The following is a 16,537-nucleotide window of genomic DNA, read 5'->3' on the forward strand; positions in this document are numbered from 1 at the left end:
GTCATTAGTGTTTGTTCAGAGTTGAAACCAAAACTCTGCAAATCAGTTCCTTTGAGTGTAGATGCTTTCCATACAATTCTCTTTTATTTATATATATATATATGTATGTAAGTATATATATAATCAGTTCCTTTGAGTGTAGATGCTTTTCATACAATACTCTTTTATATATATATATATATATGTATGTAAGTATATATATAATCAGTTCCTTTGTAGATATATATATATTTCACGCTACACAAGGAAAAAAGTACTGAACTCCTGGGATGTCCGCAGAGTTCTCTCCTGGTATAAGTCACATGCAATAAGCATTGTGGGTATTTGACAGTAGTGATGACAGTTTCTGAGTTGATAAAGAAGGAGGAGGAGGAGGTGCAGGAGGAAGAGTAGGTGGAGGAGGCAAACAACATGTTTGAATCAGAAAGAGAGAAAAGGTTTGTTGTTATAATTTGCAATTGCTGAGGACATGGAAAAAACAGTTGGTAAACGTTGGTTGCAGGTTGAACCGTTCAACACAGCCCGGGGTAACCACGCCCACCTTTAATTCTAACCAATCATAAAACAGTTTATAACAACAACAGAAAAACCCTCGACGAGCTGTCCCTTTTTTTTGCAAGTGGAGAACAAATTACTCAGACCTTGTAGAGAAAGCACCAAAACTGAACGCGCTTGTCATGCAGGACGAGCTGTATCTGCTGGGAGCCTCATTTTCACTGCACTAGCAACACTGTAATTATCAGATTTTAGCACGAAGAGGCCTTGACTGTAGACGAACCGGTGGAATTACAACAACATTTTCGGAAGTAGTTAAGTGTCTGACAGAAGGGCAAAAACCTCAGCTCAAACTGAGCAGTTTAAGTAGTAAAAGCGCTCCGAGGCAACACAAGCTTTCCTTATTAAAAAGACCAAAATAGGCACTGTGAAAAACAAAAGCTCAGACTAGATGAAATGTTCTGCCAAGTCAAACCACAAGTGAGATGTGGGGAGCGAGAGACAGACAGAGAAGAGTAGAAGAGGGAGGCTGACTTCTGTTTAGGATGTGAGTAGGTGGGTTTGGGCTGACGGCAAGACACCAGACTACAAGAAATTCACGCCGAGCGAAACGCGCGGCGCGTATTTCGTGGCTCCCCTTCGAACCAACGCGAACACTTAAGATGAAATGTCAGCCTGTCAAAACATTTATTAGGGTTTGCCAGGTCTTAAGCACTTAGCAGGCTGCAGCTGTGCCAACACACGGTAAACAGCAGCAACTTGTTAAATTGCTGAGTTACACAAAGCTAATTGCTCAGACAGGAGTAATTAGTTGTTTTCATATTTTTAATCACTATTAGCTCGCTGCCTTCCACGGGATCAAGAGCGGCGAGCGAGCTGCTGTCGCTACCACTGCTGCTGGTGGATAACAGCCAGTGTTTGAACATGACACAGGGGGCGCCGGGCTGTCATACTTCTATGACAACATTTCTGTTAAAAAAAAAAAACTAATTTCAACACTTTGTCTTCTTGTGAAACACAACCAAATGCTGCTACTACAGTTTAGTTGAACTAGTTGCTAACTTTTAGCTACCTTTTTGCTAATGTTAAGCTTCTCTTGATAATGTTAATTTCATATATTTAGTTATCATTTAGGCTATGTAATTCTTAGCTACCTAATGCTACTTTTTGACACAATATTTTCATTCTCTGCTTTAAAGGAACACATTTTTACCTTCGATTATTTTTGCAAGTTTCATATTTCAAATTATTAGACAATGCAGAAATGTTTTGCCGATGTGTCACAGATCCCATTGTTTCTTCTTCACACCTTAACACAAATTCAAAAAGGACACAGAGGACTTGTTCCTCGTGTTCAGCTTCAACTTGCACCACTCTAATTCCCCAAATGCACCAGTTAATTTCCAGCATTGGCTTCTTTGTATTATGGACAAAGCTCCAGACAACACAGTCTCGGCAGAGCTCTTGCTTCTCGCTCCTGACACCCCTGTAAGACAGCCTTAAAAAGAAAAAAAAAATCACCCAAATTTGATTTCAATGTGTGTCTACCAAAGCTTTTAGCCTGTTTAGTGAATCAGACACTCTTCTGTCTTGTCTCACAGCCTGGCTGACTGGCTGGCTTTTTGCAAAGAGGCCCCAGGAGGGACAACAGAAGGAACGAAAACTCACACAAACAACACACACATGCACGCGTCTCTAAGTCTCTAACAGTTGCAGATGGCTTTAATTTCTTGCCCTCTTTCTTTCACAATTTATCAGGTAACCTACTCTGAACAAGCGTGCCTCCCTTTCACGCTCGGCTGTGATGACTAAACGTCGCTTTGGTTCTCTTTAAAAAAGAAGAGGAAAAAAAAAAAAGGTCAAACAGCAACTAATTAATGCTGTGCAACGGAGAACTGTTGCTGCTGAAACGATTTTATTACATCACTGTTTCAAATTACAGAGAAAGGAGACACTGGAGAGAGAGAGAGAGAGAGAGAGAGAGAGCGCACCCAAACAAAAGTGGCTTAGCGCGCTGACATGTACAAGAGCAGACATAGACAATGTGGACACCTGCAATCCAGTGTAACACTCCTGCAATAGGTGAGTTACAATCGCGAGTCTGTGATGTTCATTTTCTTTCAAGGCTGCGTCAGATCTCCAAAATAAAAACGTGTGTAGTGCAATTTCCTGTCAAAAATTCCAACCTCTTATCTCGCCCCATAATAATAACACAGAGCATCATAAAGCGTCACCGCCACAGCTTCATTACACCTCAGCCTCCCGCCGGTGCAAATACTTTTTTGTTCAACTACTCCTTCCAGTCAAACTTCCCTGTAACGAGGCGCCAAAAAAAATAAAAAGACTTTCTCCTTCTCCTCCTCCTCCTCCTCCTCATCCCACTCGGAGCCCCGTCTCTCTGCAACACTCAGCCCTGTCTGGCCTCCCATCCAGGCTGGAGGAATTTAACAGAGAGGGTCGTCCAGTCCAGTCCAGACTGGAGGCAGAAGGTTGCTCTGAGTCAAGCAGCTCGTTCACACACCGCTGCTGCAGAAAAGCGTAGAAAATGCGGCGCTGCTGGTCTCTGTGGGGATTAATGTCAAAAGACACTGGATGCATGAACTGAGCTGTATTAAGGGAAGCATGCAGCGGAGCTTTCAGTGCAGGCGCAGCGCTGTAACCGTGTGAACACGTGACACGGTAGTAACACCTGAGCATTGTCAAAGACACTCAGACTGCAGAGAATCCACTGTGAGAGCCGACAGTGTGGGCTGGGCCCAGACTCTGAACAAATCACATTTGTTTTTCTAAACAGATTTCCTCAGGCTGACGGGCTGAGCTGGAAATTACAAGTGATCGGAACAAATCCGAGAACCAAGAGCCAAGACGTAATCTACGCGTCTGTGTGTCTGTCTGGGTCACTTTGATAACAACCTAGAGGGGAAAAAACAAACAGCTGCACACCAGTGAAACCTAAACACATCTGGTGCCGTGAACTTAAACACGTGTGAGTACAACCCTCTTCACTTCCATGACCATTGAGCAAAGAAAAAGCTATCAGTGTCAGTGCAATGCAACAAGACTCTGATACGATCTGTGATTGCAGCGACCCATGGTCGTGGGGTTAAAGAAGTGAGTTTTTAATCAATGGTTTGCTGGTCCAAATCCCACCAGAACTGTGGTGGGATCTACCCATGTTCCCAGGAGCAGCAAAGTTTCCACCAAATGTAACAGTGCAATTGATCATCATTCTTTCTTTCTTTTCTTTTTTTATTCTATTGATTGTTTCCTTCTGGTTGATCTGGTTAAGGATTATTTCAATAAATTTGGTTGCAAGTTATAAAAAACATGAACCACAAAAAGTCAAAAATAATTTGTTCCACTTCTTCAACTATTACAGTATGAAAACAGCAGAACCAACAAACAGGCGCCAGAACCAAAGACAGAACTCAGAAGAATTTCTGGTATTCAGCCTGATGTGAATTTCAACAGAAACACAACTCACCATTATTTTTACCAAAACCAAAACAACTGATGTAGGTGTGATGTCATCACTGATGTCACACGTGTCCAGTCAGATGTTGACCTCAGCCATGTGACTGACTGTCCAATGACAAAAATGTCAAAAAAAATAGTAGGTCCGTTTTTATTAGCAAGAATATTAAATATGATTATCATTCTACCTTATTTAAAAAATAATATTTGTTGAGGGAAATAAAAAAGATAAAGTGTTTTTTATCTGGATCTGCTGTTTCCTGCGGTGTGAAAACGGTGCCATTAAAAAAGCCTGAGGTCCGTATCGATCTCATTTATTGGTAGCAGCTGATCTTTGACTGATCTTTGACAGATCCACTCACCACAATCACCGCTATCAATCATCTACTCAGTGCAGCCGTGTTTCACAGTGTTGTCTAACAGGGAGACGAATATACCTGCTAATTGCATTACAACAGGTAACAAGGTAACAGCCTTGGAGGGATCCAACAAGCCCAGACACACTGCTTAGTGTTAGCTAAGAAGACACACAGATTCTCAGTATGGCTGCAACTGAGCCATCAGCTGATACACACACACAAACACACACACACACGCACAGCTGCCATCGCTGAGCCCATCCCTGCCTGGTGTCCTCTCCACATGCACCTATGTTGGATTTAAACCCGCAGACGTGAAGTGACAATAACCCGACTGTTACTACTTTATCACAGCCGTGCGACTGCACGGACCAGGGGAGACGGAGAGCCAACAGCTGCACTGACTTCAGCTGCTTGGCTTCCAGCGGTAACTCTTCAGACAGAGCTGCGGGATACACACCGCACACAGCACACATACACACGCGCGCCTGGATATTAGTCCGCGTTAACGCGCTTGCTGTTTTACCTCTCCGCCAGCCACAGTGTGACCCTCACCGCGGCCGCCACAGACAGACAGACAGACAGACACCCAGCAGCGCCCGGACACCAGTTCGTGTGCAGCTGTTAAAGGTTCCTCGGGGGTCACTCTATTGTTAGCAGGTAGTCCGTGTGTCCAGCGAGGAGACGAACCCACCGACACGAGCGACACATTTAAATCCAGTTCTGCGGCGCATAATAAAAACACTCCTGAAACTTACTTTCAGTTCGGACCTCCGTGGTTTAATCCGCAGCTACTGAACCTCCTCCTGCTCCTCCGAAACCTCGTGTATGCGTACGATGCTCCTCTCGTTCGCTACGCTCCTCCGCGGTTACGGTGTGAGAGACGCGGAGACGGTGCGAGTGAGTGACTGAATCAACTACCGTGGAGCACGGCAAGTTGAAGTGTCAGATTACACTGGCTATTCAGTTACCAGCGAGAGCCAGTGCTCTGCGGTCGCCCGGAAAACCAGACGTGGATTTCCGGCGGAAGGACACGGAGGGATTGAAGGTGTAAGTATGCGCTAATGGGCCGCTTAGGGCACATTTGTCACTGGAGCGGACTGCAGCCCTCTGCTCCGGCTATTGTGTTCTGCTGTGTTTTGCTGGACCAGGGCCGGTTCTATAGATTCTGGCGCTCCGATAGATCGGTTTGAGATGCCCCCCCCCGAACCTCCTCAGATTCAGATTTAAAAGGTATAATATTAGGGGATGTAAGTGATGTCCCCACCCCCCGAACCCCCTCAGATTCAGGTTTAAAAGGTATAATATTAGGGGATGTATTTAAAAATTGAAAATATATACATGTAATTTTTATGAACAACTTACCCGAAAGGGTTTGTCTTTCTCATATTATTATTCTTATTATTATCCATTTGAATATCTGTAATTATCTATACCATAATTTGACTTGTATCGGTCAAAATATTAATTTATATCAGTGAAAGAAATAGACCCAGTAGATGGCAGTGGTGACAATAATACAGTATTATTGGTCCGTGGTCCATGGGCTGAGTGCGCTCATTAAATTCAATAATAAAGTAGTCGTTTTAATGGGTGTTTATGGCCATAAATAAACACTTCTATTAATATTGATAAGTTCTATAGAGTCACGATAAACAATTGCAAATTTGAACAATAAATCTAGAGACATTTCTAAAAACTGGAATACATTTTTTTTCTAAAAAAAATCAATTGTTTAAGACGTTATTTTTTATAAAATTTATAAATCATGTTTATCTGTGTAGCTATATTTGTATTGTTTACTTTGTTCTTTTTGGGGTTTAAGATTTAGTTTGGAGTTAGGCTTAGAATTAACGTCAGATTAGTGTTAGGGTAACGATGAAAATTAGACATACATTTTTAATAGTTACCTTTTAAGTTTAAGGGAATTTAATTTACGACGTGAACACTAGTGTGCGTGCGAGAGAGAGAGAGAGAGAGAGAGAGAGAGAGACGGGCAGCCGTCCTCCGCTCCAGCGGCTCCTTCCTCCTTCCTCCTTCCTCCTTCCTCCTTCAGCTCAGACCCAGCTCCGGGTTTTGCGGACGGCCGCTCTCTGCTGTGGAAGCCTCAGAATAACAAAGACGTGTTTGAGAGCAGCGGCAGGCTGGGCTGAGCGGTGACGTCAAGGAACAATGTTTCTCCTCCCGACACGCACACACACGCACGCCAGCAGTAACATGCACGTCCACACACTAACACACACACACACATTCCCTCCCTTCGCTGTTAGACTGAACTGCTCAAACAGCAGGCGGCAGTTCTCAGGTCTTCATGGGATTTCCTTAGTGTTCATCCAATGCATTTTTGACATCATTAAAATAATGTCAAACGTGTTCAATCACGAGTCCGTAAATATGTCTCTGTGTGACGTGCACTCCACCAAGGCTGTATGTTTCCTGTTCATCTGGTACATTTAGAATATCATGACTAAAGATGACAAGGTGGTGAAAATGTATTCACTGTTTCCAATCACACCGTGTCATCAGTCCTGGGGTCGACTTCCTATCAGCAGCTCCTTCTGACCCAGTATGATGGGAAGGAAGGGTGGGGGGCTGGGGCGGGGGGGCTTTTAGCTTCCTGCCTGCAGGGGCTCCTGACACTGATGCAGAGAGCCTGGACAGGGTATCATCAACAATGTGTGTGTGTGTGTGTGTGTGTGTGTGTGTATGACCCATCAGCGTGTGTCTCAAGGACATCACAGCCCTCTGGTCAGAGCTGCTATCCCCGCTGATGGGAACAAATGTGAGCAGTGACATCACCGGCTCTGGCAGTCAGTCATTTTTATTTCTTAGATGGAGACCGTCTGCGCGGTCAATGTCACAACGCCGCCGCAGCGAGTCCATGATCAATTTTTTGTTTCTCTTCTGGAAATAGCTTTCCCCGATGACCTATGTCCTCGTCCTGACGCTGCGTCCGATATTGACGTTCTTGATCTACCTTGTTATAACAAATACATTGACGTTGATAGTGTCATTCACATCATCAATACTCATGTACGAGGACTCGAGGTTTTCTCGAGGTTTTCTCACATCAGAGAACTGTTGTGTTCTTGTAGAACAAACATCTCCAGATCTACGGTTGGCTTTGAGATTTTGGTTTTTATTCCGATTATAATATCGCGTGTTCCGCGTCATCTATCAAGTTTTCTAATGAAAGCTGGCTTAACGTGACACGGTTGATAATAGGCATCGGAGGGCCTGCAGCTGGACGCCTCCTTCTTTGACACTCTCCATCTCAAAGACTGGCTCCTAGTCAGAAGTTCCTGGTTTTTATAGCAAGGCTCAAGCCTTGGCTTTTCCAAAATAATATAGCCAGATGGCTGCCAACAAGATGGATGGATTATTGGGAGTTGAGGGGGGAGGGGGCATGGACTTTACTTGGCTCCGTCTATGATTTTATTCTTCTTTCAAAGGGCTGAATGCTTCAAATGAGAACAAAGAGACGTCTAAGGAAAGCATTAGCCAAGGGTAATAATTCGACAAGGTTAATACATACTGCATTGTGCTGCAGTGTATCAAATTAACATAAGAAAACGGTTTCGTCCATAGAACATTAGTGACAATCAAGGCCAGACTTGGCTCACAAGTCATGTTCGAACAAGAAGACGTCGCACATTTCCCTGGACCAGCTCGCCGCGCCTGCCCACGAACGGGCTGATCTCCATCTCCATCCAGGCGGCAGCAGATGTGATGGATGCTGCTGGGGCTTCACAGCTGCATGATGGAGGGAGACTTTCAGTTGTGCTGACATCAGCTCTCCCTGTTCACACAGAGGTGTGATGGCTGTTTACTGCTGCTATCATCAAGAACAGAATGACGGAGTGACTGACTGATTCTTCCTGCCGTTCCCCTGATATCAGCTGGGATTGGCTCCAGACCCCCTCGATCCCCCTCTCGATCCTTAAAGGAAAAGTACAAACTGTTTGGTCACATAAACCTTGGTCAATGAGTCGAATGAACTGACCCAACGATGTCATTCACTATTTTGATAGCTTTATTGCATTATCACTATTTTCACTTAAAAAACTTCCATATGCCAGGGTGTTAGAGGACATTAAAACGTGTTTATTATTGAGGTCGATGTTTTTGACATATTTATGAAGTCAACAATGGCAAAAACTAGCCAGTAGAGTTAATACACCATTAGCCGTTAACCAGTTGTGTAAAAATGCTGCAGTTCTGTACATTTTAAACGTCACATGCAACAGGACCCCAGACTAATCTCGCTGCTTCTTCCTCTCAGTCCGCTCTCGGCTCTCAGGATCTGGCTGCTGGCTGAAATAAAACTGTTCCAATATTTGAGTTCCTGAGGAAGCTCAGGGCTCTCGACCTACACACGCAAACAGAAACATTTGTCAATAATGTGATGTAATAAAGCCACCGTGTAATGGCACAAAGGAAAATGCAGCAGTTGACGCAGTACGAAAAGATAAGACTTCTCTGGCACGGACACAGAGCAGTGCCAGATGTTGGCTCTCGGACCAGAGGACTCCACTGTGGCGAGTAAATTACAGTGAAGTAAGTGAGACGTCAAGCTCACTTTTTGACAGCGTGACTGGAACCACTTACAGTAAAGAGGTGATAAGATATACTGTTATTGAACAGAACTTTGGACCTGAACAACTACATAAAATGTTGATTCGTTTTTTTATTTCTCAGTAGAGTGGTAGAAATTTAGTTGAAATAAATGAAATGAAAAGTTTCTTATAGTCTGTGCCTCGCTGTGGCACTGAGACTACGGTCACACCGCAGGCAAAGGTGGCCTAAAACTGATGTTCATGTGTGCTGCTACATCGTATATGTGTCCAGTTATTTTCAAAGTAACCTCAGTCTGAACCTTTTAGTCTTTGAAGTGAGGCAGATGTCACAACTTTGTGAAAAAGAAATCGTAAAAAGATGAAACAAACATGTCAAACCAGCAAGACCGTTGGAAGAGACAAGACTGTTAAAGGTTTCGTTTGCATGAATTGGTAACGAGAAAGTTGGCATGACTGCGGTCACCGGGATGAAAGGATGACTGCAATGTGACATGGTGTGCTCTCCTGCCCGTGCAGGTCACTAGGGGGCTGTAGAGAGTCCACACAGGAGTCTGGTGTAAGAGGGATTTAAACTATAACCACCCAAAACAATATCTATCTTGGCGAGAAATTGGATTTGACTAACAAGACATGCAGTTTGAATTTAGCCTTTATGCTGCTTAGTCCAGCATTTTTCAACCTTGGGGTCGTGAACCACCGGTTTGCTCTCCTTTAACATACCTTCATCTTGGAAGCAAGGCTGATGAGTATCTCTGGACTGGAGTTCATCACGTTCTGCTTGGAGAACATGACTGCAGACACAAAACCGTCTCGTTTGGACACAAAGCGCTGCTCCAAGTAAAAAGCCTTGTCGTCCCATCCCCTTATTTTAGTCTGGATTTGAAATGATTCCCAAATTTCCAAGGAGCGTCGGTACCTGATGGTGGAAGCCCCTATGACCATTCCGCCGCCAGATTTGAAGAGGGCTATCAACAGCCGACTGCGCGTATAAGCGTGTAAGCGCGCAAAGTCGCACTCCCTCAGGTACCGAGAGTTGTTCATGTGATACAATTTGTCCAGGTCGTGAGGCAGGACGATGCCGTCGAAGCTTTGCACGGCTAAAATGTCCCATATTCTGGGCTGGAACCATGCATGCACCACAGCCAGGGCCGCGCGGAGGAAGTACCATACGTCAAAAACGCTGAAGAGCAGGAGCGACGCCACCAGCACCAGAACCAACATCTCTGTGGGACGAGAGCAGGTCACTGTCACCTTCCCAACGGCAGGGAATAGATCTGCATTGATAACGTTGCATTACAGCTGCTGGCTTTGGTGTCACTGCTCAGCACTCACACGCCTTTGATCTACACATCTGCCTGTGATCTGTGCCATGGCCTTCTTTTATCTGTGCACATGATAAAATAAATCAAACTCTGATACGTTCTACACTGGCAGTTGTTCCTATTATAGTGAAATGTTGAGGTTCATTTCCTGTTGGCTGATGCTCTTGTCAGGAGATAAAACAAACACGCTACCTGTGCCTGTCGTGTTGCCTTTGATGCCACGCCTGGCACGGTATGTGCAGACAAAGTTCTGCATCCGACCTCGCGTTAATGACAGCCTTGCATGACCACAACTACGTCATTGGATTCGGATTTGCACTTGCATTTAGCTGCACATTGTTGTCGTGTTTGTTTGTGAGAACGGTCGTGTTGTAAAAACAAATGAGACGGTTCACATTTGACTCCTGTCAAGGTGAGGTAACACATGGCGGCAGAAAAAAAGTATATCGAGTCGATACACCCAACACCTGTGCTGCTATCAAATGACAAGAGCATCGGTGAGACGTAAATAAAGAAAATTCTAATTAATTACAGGTTTCAAAAATCGATGAAATCATTTCATTTTTTTATATTTGACACAAAAGGCAGCGTTTCTTTTTTTTTCATACACATGAACATCATCAGCAAAATGTTTGTTTCTCATGTCTATCTAACTGTGCTTTTTTTTTATCCCAGTCATACAGTAGCAGCTTTGACAGCTTTACTCGCAGTAGTATTAATATATAGTAACAGTAAAGAATATCTTTGTTCTGTTTTGAGTTGAGGCTGATATGGTTGACAGCCGGGGCCTCGTGCTGACTGGCCCGACTCACCACGAGGAGCACACGGCCGATCAATGACTGTGTATAACAGAGTGCTAGCATTCTGATAGCTTATAGCTCCCTGAGGACAGCGGTGGTGGTGAGGTAGGAGGAAAGGACCTGCAGGTCAACATGTGATGTCACGTGTTTTCATACGGTCACCCCCAAGCTGATATATACTTTGTACATATATCTATAAACAAATAAAAAAGTAAATTATTACAATACTAATGTTACAATAAAATATTTATATTTATATAAATTTATATTTTTTAAGAAAATCTGCAGTATCTCCACAGACACCAAACTGTAAGAAAAAAAAAAAAATTCGCAGACACCAAACTGTAAGAATTTTTAAAAAAAATAATAGAATCTGATCTGTTAATATTGGATGTATAAATTAAATTATTTAAATTCACACAAAAAAATTATAAATCACTGATTATTTATTTAATTACAGTTTTCATTGAGAATAAAGTTGAGTTTTTGATTTGTTGACATGGATCAGGGAGGGGAAAAAGGTCGATGTGCCTCTGAAAAAACAGAAAGAACAACGAGAACGTCTCCCTGGCTTCATTCGTCAGTGCAGGTTGTTGACAACAGAACAGTCCAACAGTCAAAGATGTCCTTTATCTGTGGCTGCAATGCTAACATTCACCACAGAAAACAAAAACACGGCGTTGCATTTGCAGTTTATATTTTCTCTGGTTTAAAAAGTCCATTCGACAGCACGGAGCCAGTAATTAATCAAACGGTGGTTGGTTTTTTTTTTGCTCACTGAAGCATGTGTACACTAAGGTCAACACACAGGTCAGCCAGTCTTGGCTGCATCTGAGGGAGTTGTGATGTGAAGTGTGGAGCTGTGTTCTAATGCTCCGGGTGATGACTGCAGAATCACTATTTTTAGTTGCCTTCTTCTTGCCCCCGCTGTAGCCGTAGCATGTGCGTTTTTCATGCATACGTGTGATTGCTGACTGTTTTTTTTCCTGCTTCCCTGTTTCATTATTATGCAATGCGGTATGTGACCTTGAAGGAGTGTGTACCACAGGCACAGGGAGAGCGCTGAGTAAATATGTGACCACTACAACCTCCGTGTCATCCTTGACTGCGCAATGAGCCACTTCACCACTTCACCACTCACAGGGCATCTCCTTGGAGGACGTTGTTTAGACTTTGGCCCGTTTCTCTTCCATGTAAACCTAGAACTAACCCTTTGCCGTCGATTTCCTCCGTTCATATGATTAATTCCTACTGACAAAGACGTTTACAACACGTTTTCTGCAGTGTAACAAAGATCCAGTGGCTGCACTCGGAGAGGAAAACAGTCTGGCCAACAGGCCACCTTAACCCAGTGCCTATTTCTCAGGATGACATTAATATAATAGTGCCGGTGCCCAAAACAACTTTGCATTGATTCACATAACCTTTTAAGCCGATCGATCGCTGCACACTAACTCAGAACGCTTTGGCATGGACATTTTTTATCAGGCATGGATTAGTTGCAGTGTTGCATGTTTAATATTGTAGCGTTCTCTCCGCCTGTGCCCCTGTTTTTCAGCGATATTTTCTTAAAACATGCACATACATGTAACGACTGGGGAGTCATCCGTTTGATTGATTGTTTCATCCCACGTCATCCTCCATTTTTTTTCCTGGTGTGCATTTTTTTAAATGTCACAGTAGGTTGAGTTACTCATAGATAGAAATACTGTTCTCATGAATCCTGTTTAACGAGCGCTCGTCCTCCTCGCCACACTGGCTGCTGTTTGATGCTTCGTGACTGGTCCTATTTTTCTGAGCGTATAATCACTTAAAAATAACATGTTCTGTCATTTTCCAGCTCCTGTTTTTTATCCCTGTTTCTGGTACTTGAGTAAGGGAGCAGTGAGCAGCATAGTCCTCCGTTTCTCACGCTTTTCAATCCATCCCTAAACTATTGGTTCCAAACCGTTGTTGGCTTGTGACCCCCAGAAATTTCTGGTAACCCCAGATTTTTTTTCTATATCTTTATCTCACTCTTGTTGTTTAATTATGATTATACTTTCTGTTTTTACTAGACATATTAGGTCCGCAACCCCAAGGTTGAAATACACTGCCCTAAGAAATCGGTATCTTTTGCACATCACAGATGTTCAGTATAGCCTCACTCACACACGTGCTGTGACCACACAGTCTCTGACTACAGGGCCCTGAATGTCTGAAAATGGTGGCAGGCTAGCTATTGATTTTGTCATGTTTTGTTGTCAGCTGTAATTCCAACATGACATGACATTCTGTGAGGTCAGCCGCAGCCCTCCTCCTCAGCTGGGCAGCGTCTTCCACTGCTTTATCGTGTTAGTGTCACAGATGGAGCTGGAGCCAGTCCTAGTGACGTAAGACTAAAAGGTGCTGGGGACACAGTGGACATGTCTCCACGTCGGTCACATGGTCACATACACTGGGACCTGAGCGTTTGTGTTGCAGATCTGACCAAAACTAAAAGTAAAAAATAAAGATAAATAATTCAATAATTCATAGTTAACGCAGCCAGTTGAACAGAAAGTGAGCAGAGCTTTTACACCAACAGTGTAAGAATCACATAAAACTGAGTAGCTCCAAATACCGTACACGTTACAATACACTAATAACACAATTATGGTTAACTGAGTCTCAACAAAACTCCTCAGCTAGCCCCTGAGACGTTAGCGTCTCTCAGCGCTAAGGCTAAATCTTACAGTTTCACTACTGTCTTCATCCCAGACGTTAAAATAAACTGCTGACACTGTCGCAATGCTTTAATAATCTACCCATGAGGGCAACCGCACAATGAACTGCAGCAGGAAAACCCATAACACGGGCTGACTTGTTGTAATGAAAATCCGGTATGGAGTTTGGGGTCGCTGACTCGGCACGTTTCTAAGTACAAGTTTGAATGAAGTAATGCTAATAAACAATATTTTAAAATGTTCTAGAAATGCTTTAAAGACCTCTGTGACGAAGATCGCAACCTTTTAAGTTTTTTTTTGTGGGGTGGGGGGGTAACTTTCGGTGCCTCAAGAGTTCAGGACCCAGCTCGGAGCAGCAGGGGGAGGTATTGAATCTCCTCCAGTAAAAACAAATACCGCCCTTGTCTGAGAGTGACCAGTGCTCACTCCCTCACTTTCAAGGCGGCTCTTGTTACTGTGGCCCCTGACAGGAGCAGACAGGTTGTGTCTGAGAGAAATACCTTCCCACTGATGACATCATCATGGTGCGGGAGTCCAGAGACCCACAGAGGGCCAGCCGTGAATGGCTCCGCTACAAAAAATGAAAAGTCAATCAAAACACAGAGAGAGATCACAGGCGGTTCACGATGTTATCTGTGAGCACATTCTGTCTCCGTGGTGCAGATGCTTTGGCTTCATCTCAGGCCGATCCTCCGACCTGATTAGGGTTGTTATGTGTCCGTGAAATCAAAAGTTTCACTTTTAGCTTGTTAGTATTCGAGAAGCACGGCAGCGTGACCTTAATTCCATGGAGTGTCACGCTCAGATTGTACACTCCTCCATTCACACTGAGATGAAGAAATTGTGTGATCTGCCAAGGCAGTCTATGAGATGAGTCTATTGTGTGAGTTGAAATTACCCCCCCCCCCCTCACCCCACCCTCACCCCCTCCCTCTGCGACAGTACCCGGCGCTCCCAGAGAGGGTGGTCTCCCCCGGGCACTGGCGACGACATTAAGGGGATTTGTCTGTGAAAACTCGACTCTATTACCAGGGATAATTCTCCAGTAGACAAGCAGAGAGATCTGAGAGGGGAGCGTGTCACTCACAAGTTGTAATCACGTGAATCACAATTATCTGAAATGGTCTCATCTTTTCATAGGGGAGAGAGAGACGAGAGTGAGAGAGAGTGAGAGAGAGGGAGAGAGAGAGAGAGCGTGTTCTTGTTCTAATCTCCACAGTGTTCACTGTGAATGGAAAAGAAGGAGGAAAATGAGGGAGAAAAACAAACATTTAAACCAAAGAAAACATGCTTGTTACCACAGAGGACAGCTCCACCTGCTGGCTGTGTCTGGGTACTGGTGTGGGGCAGGAGGGGGTCGGGGTGGAACTCACTGGCCGGGGACACCGTCAGAGTCAAACAGACCTTTTACAGAATACAGACTTCATTTAGAATTCAAATATACAAGGAAATATTTGGGAGGAAAAACTGATCTGACGTGTTGGAAACGTCTGGTGGGAGTTAAAGCACTTCCTTTTCCATTAAAGGCTCTTCTGGATCACAGCCTTATCTTCAGTTTATGCCATAGATTCTGGGATGTGGGTTTCATTTACATCAGGCCGGTTATTAGATTCTGAGGAGATCGGGTTTTTTTTTTTCGTCTAATTTTTTAGGACATTTTTCTTTCTCAGGGTTTTCTTAAAAATATCGTTTGTTTTCATTCCACAGCCTCAAAGTCTATTCTTGTACTCCCACCGGTGACTGTCCTTTTTTAATGTAAGCCCTCGCTGGTGTTTTGGCAGTTATTTTAGATGAGTGGTTCCTAAAATGGGGGGCAGGACCCCCCGGGGGGCACAGTGGTATTGCAGCAGGGCAAAGTGGGGGCAGTACAGTGCACAAAATTGCACTCATTTGTAATTTTATGTTGTTCATTGAGAACAGCAGTTTTATAAGAATTGTATTTTTAAGTCCAGGTCAGTATAACTGTAAGAGAGTGGGTGTTTTTTGATTTTTTTTTTTTGCTTAAATCTTATTTTTTCCTCTGAAACTTTTATTTTGTATTTCATGAATCTCTCTGAACTTCCTGGTGAATCTTCTTCTCTTTGTACGTTTTTCCTCCTGATGTTTGAGAATAAACAGTTATTTGTCCAAGGTGCTAACAATGCTAACTGTGATTTTTACTTGATTCTCCCACTGGTGAACACAGGGCTCTGAACTCAGTTCTTATATATTCAGTCTATATATTATAGCAGTTCTTTGTTAACTCATGATATTGTTCTGTGCGATTTAATCTTAACGCTCCATCAGCTTCGATCAAAGTCGTCTGCAGTGAGTGAATCAGTAACCTGAGAATTTTGTTTTTGGCTTGATATAAAACAAATGTTTGCAGTAATCCCAGAAAAGGGAATTCTTAAAATATTCCATCTTCAGTGATGTGTGAATAACAGCACAGAGAGAGAAAAAAACAACTCAAGAAGAAAAATAAAAAATCCAGTGACGCTCATGTTCAGTCCATCTTTCCTGGACAAACAGGTCGAAAACATGTTGCTGTTTCCATGTTGCCGCCGCTCTGACGCACGTATCAGCGTTTCAGCAGCCAGGACACCGAGAGTGGACTCTGCACCTTGGTGATCAGCCAGCTGTGAAGTCCCCATCATCACCACCAACCGCCGCCCACGTACCACCACCCATGTTGCCACATACACCGCTGACCGTACACAAACACAGCAGTGACTCATGGGTGTGTTTGAGGAACCACCCGTGTCCCTCTGCCCGCAGGATCACTGCGTCACTATCTATACGGCCTGACCTTACACTCACCCCCCG

At 43.8% G+C, this 16,537-nt stretch overlaps 2 protein-coding genes across 11 annotated transcripts in view; both read right to left on the reverse strand.

The window, feature by feature from the left end:
- The window catches only part of zmiz1a (zinc finger, MIZ-type containing 1a), a 109,742-nt gene extending 104,459 nt beyond the window's left edge, over positions 1 to 5,283 (reverse strand). For all 9 annotated transcript variants that reach the window (XR_003051381.1, XM_025061134.1, XM_025061132.1 and 6 more), the window contains exon 1: positions 5,087 to 5,283. The gene's annotated coding sequence lies outside the window, so the exon portion shown is untranslated. The remainder of the gene's footprint in view (positions 1 to 5,086) is intronic.
- Positions 5,284 to 6,920: 1,637 nt separating this feature from the next.
- LOC103387242 (protein THEM6-like) lies at positions 6,921 to 10,875 on the reverse strand. 2 transcript variants are annotated; one of them, XM_008321787.3, is made up of 2 exons: positions 9,626 to 10,875; positions 6,921 to 8,267 (listed from the first exon to the last, which is right to left on the reverse strand). In XM_008321787.3, exons 1-2 carry the CDS (start codon positions 10,124 to 10,126, stop codon positions 8,118 to 8,120), a joined length of 651 nt encoding a protein of 216 aa, XP_008320009.1. In that variant the 5' UTR covers positions 10,127 to 10,875; the 3' UTR covers positions 6,921 to 8,117. The 2 variants fall into 2 exon arrangements, with proteins under 2 accessions (XP_008320009.1, XP_008320011.1); XM_008321789.3 differs by lacking the exon at positions 6,921 to 8,267 and adding an exon at positions 8,348 to 8,697 and having other exon boundaries at positions 9,626 to 10,767.
- Positions 10,876 to 16,537: the final 5,662 nt, after the last annotated feature.

Source organism: Cynoglossus semilaevis, chromosome 12 (genome assembly GCF_000523025.1).
Source record: "Cynoglossus semilaevis isolate Cse_v1.0 chromosome 12, Cse_v1.0, whole genome shotgun sequence".
Classification (NCBI taxonomy): domain Eukaryota; kingdom Metazoa; phylum Chordata; class Actinopteri; order Pleuronectiformes; family Cynoglossidae; genus Cynoglossus; species Cynoglossus semilaevis.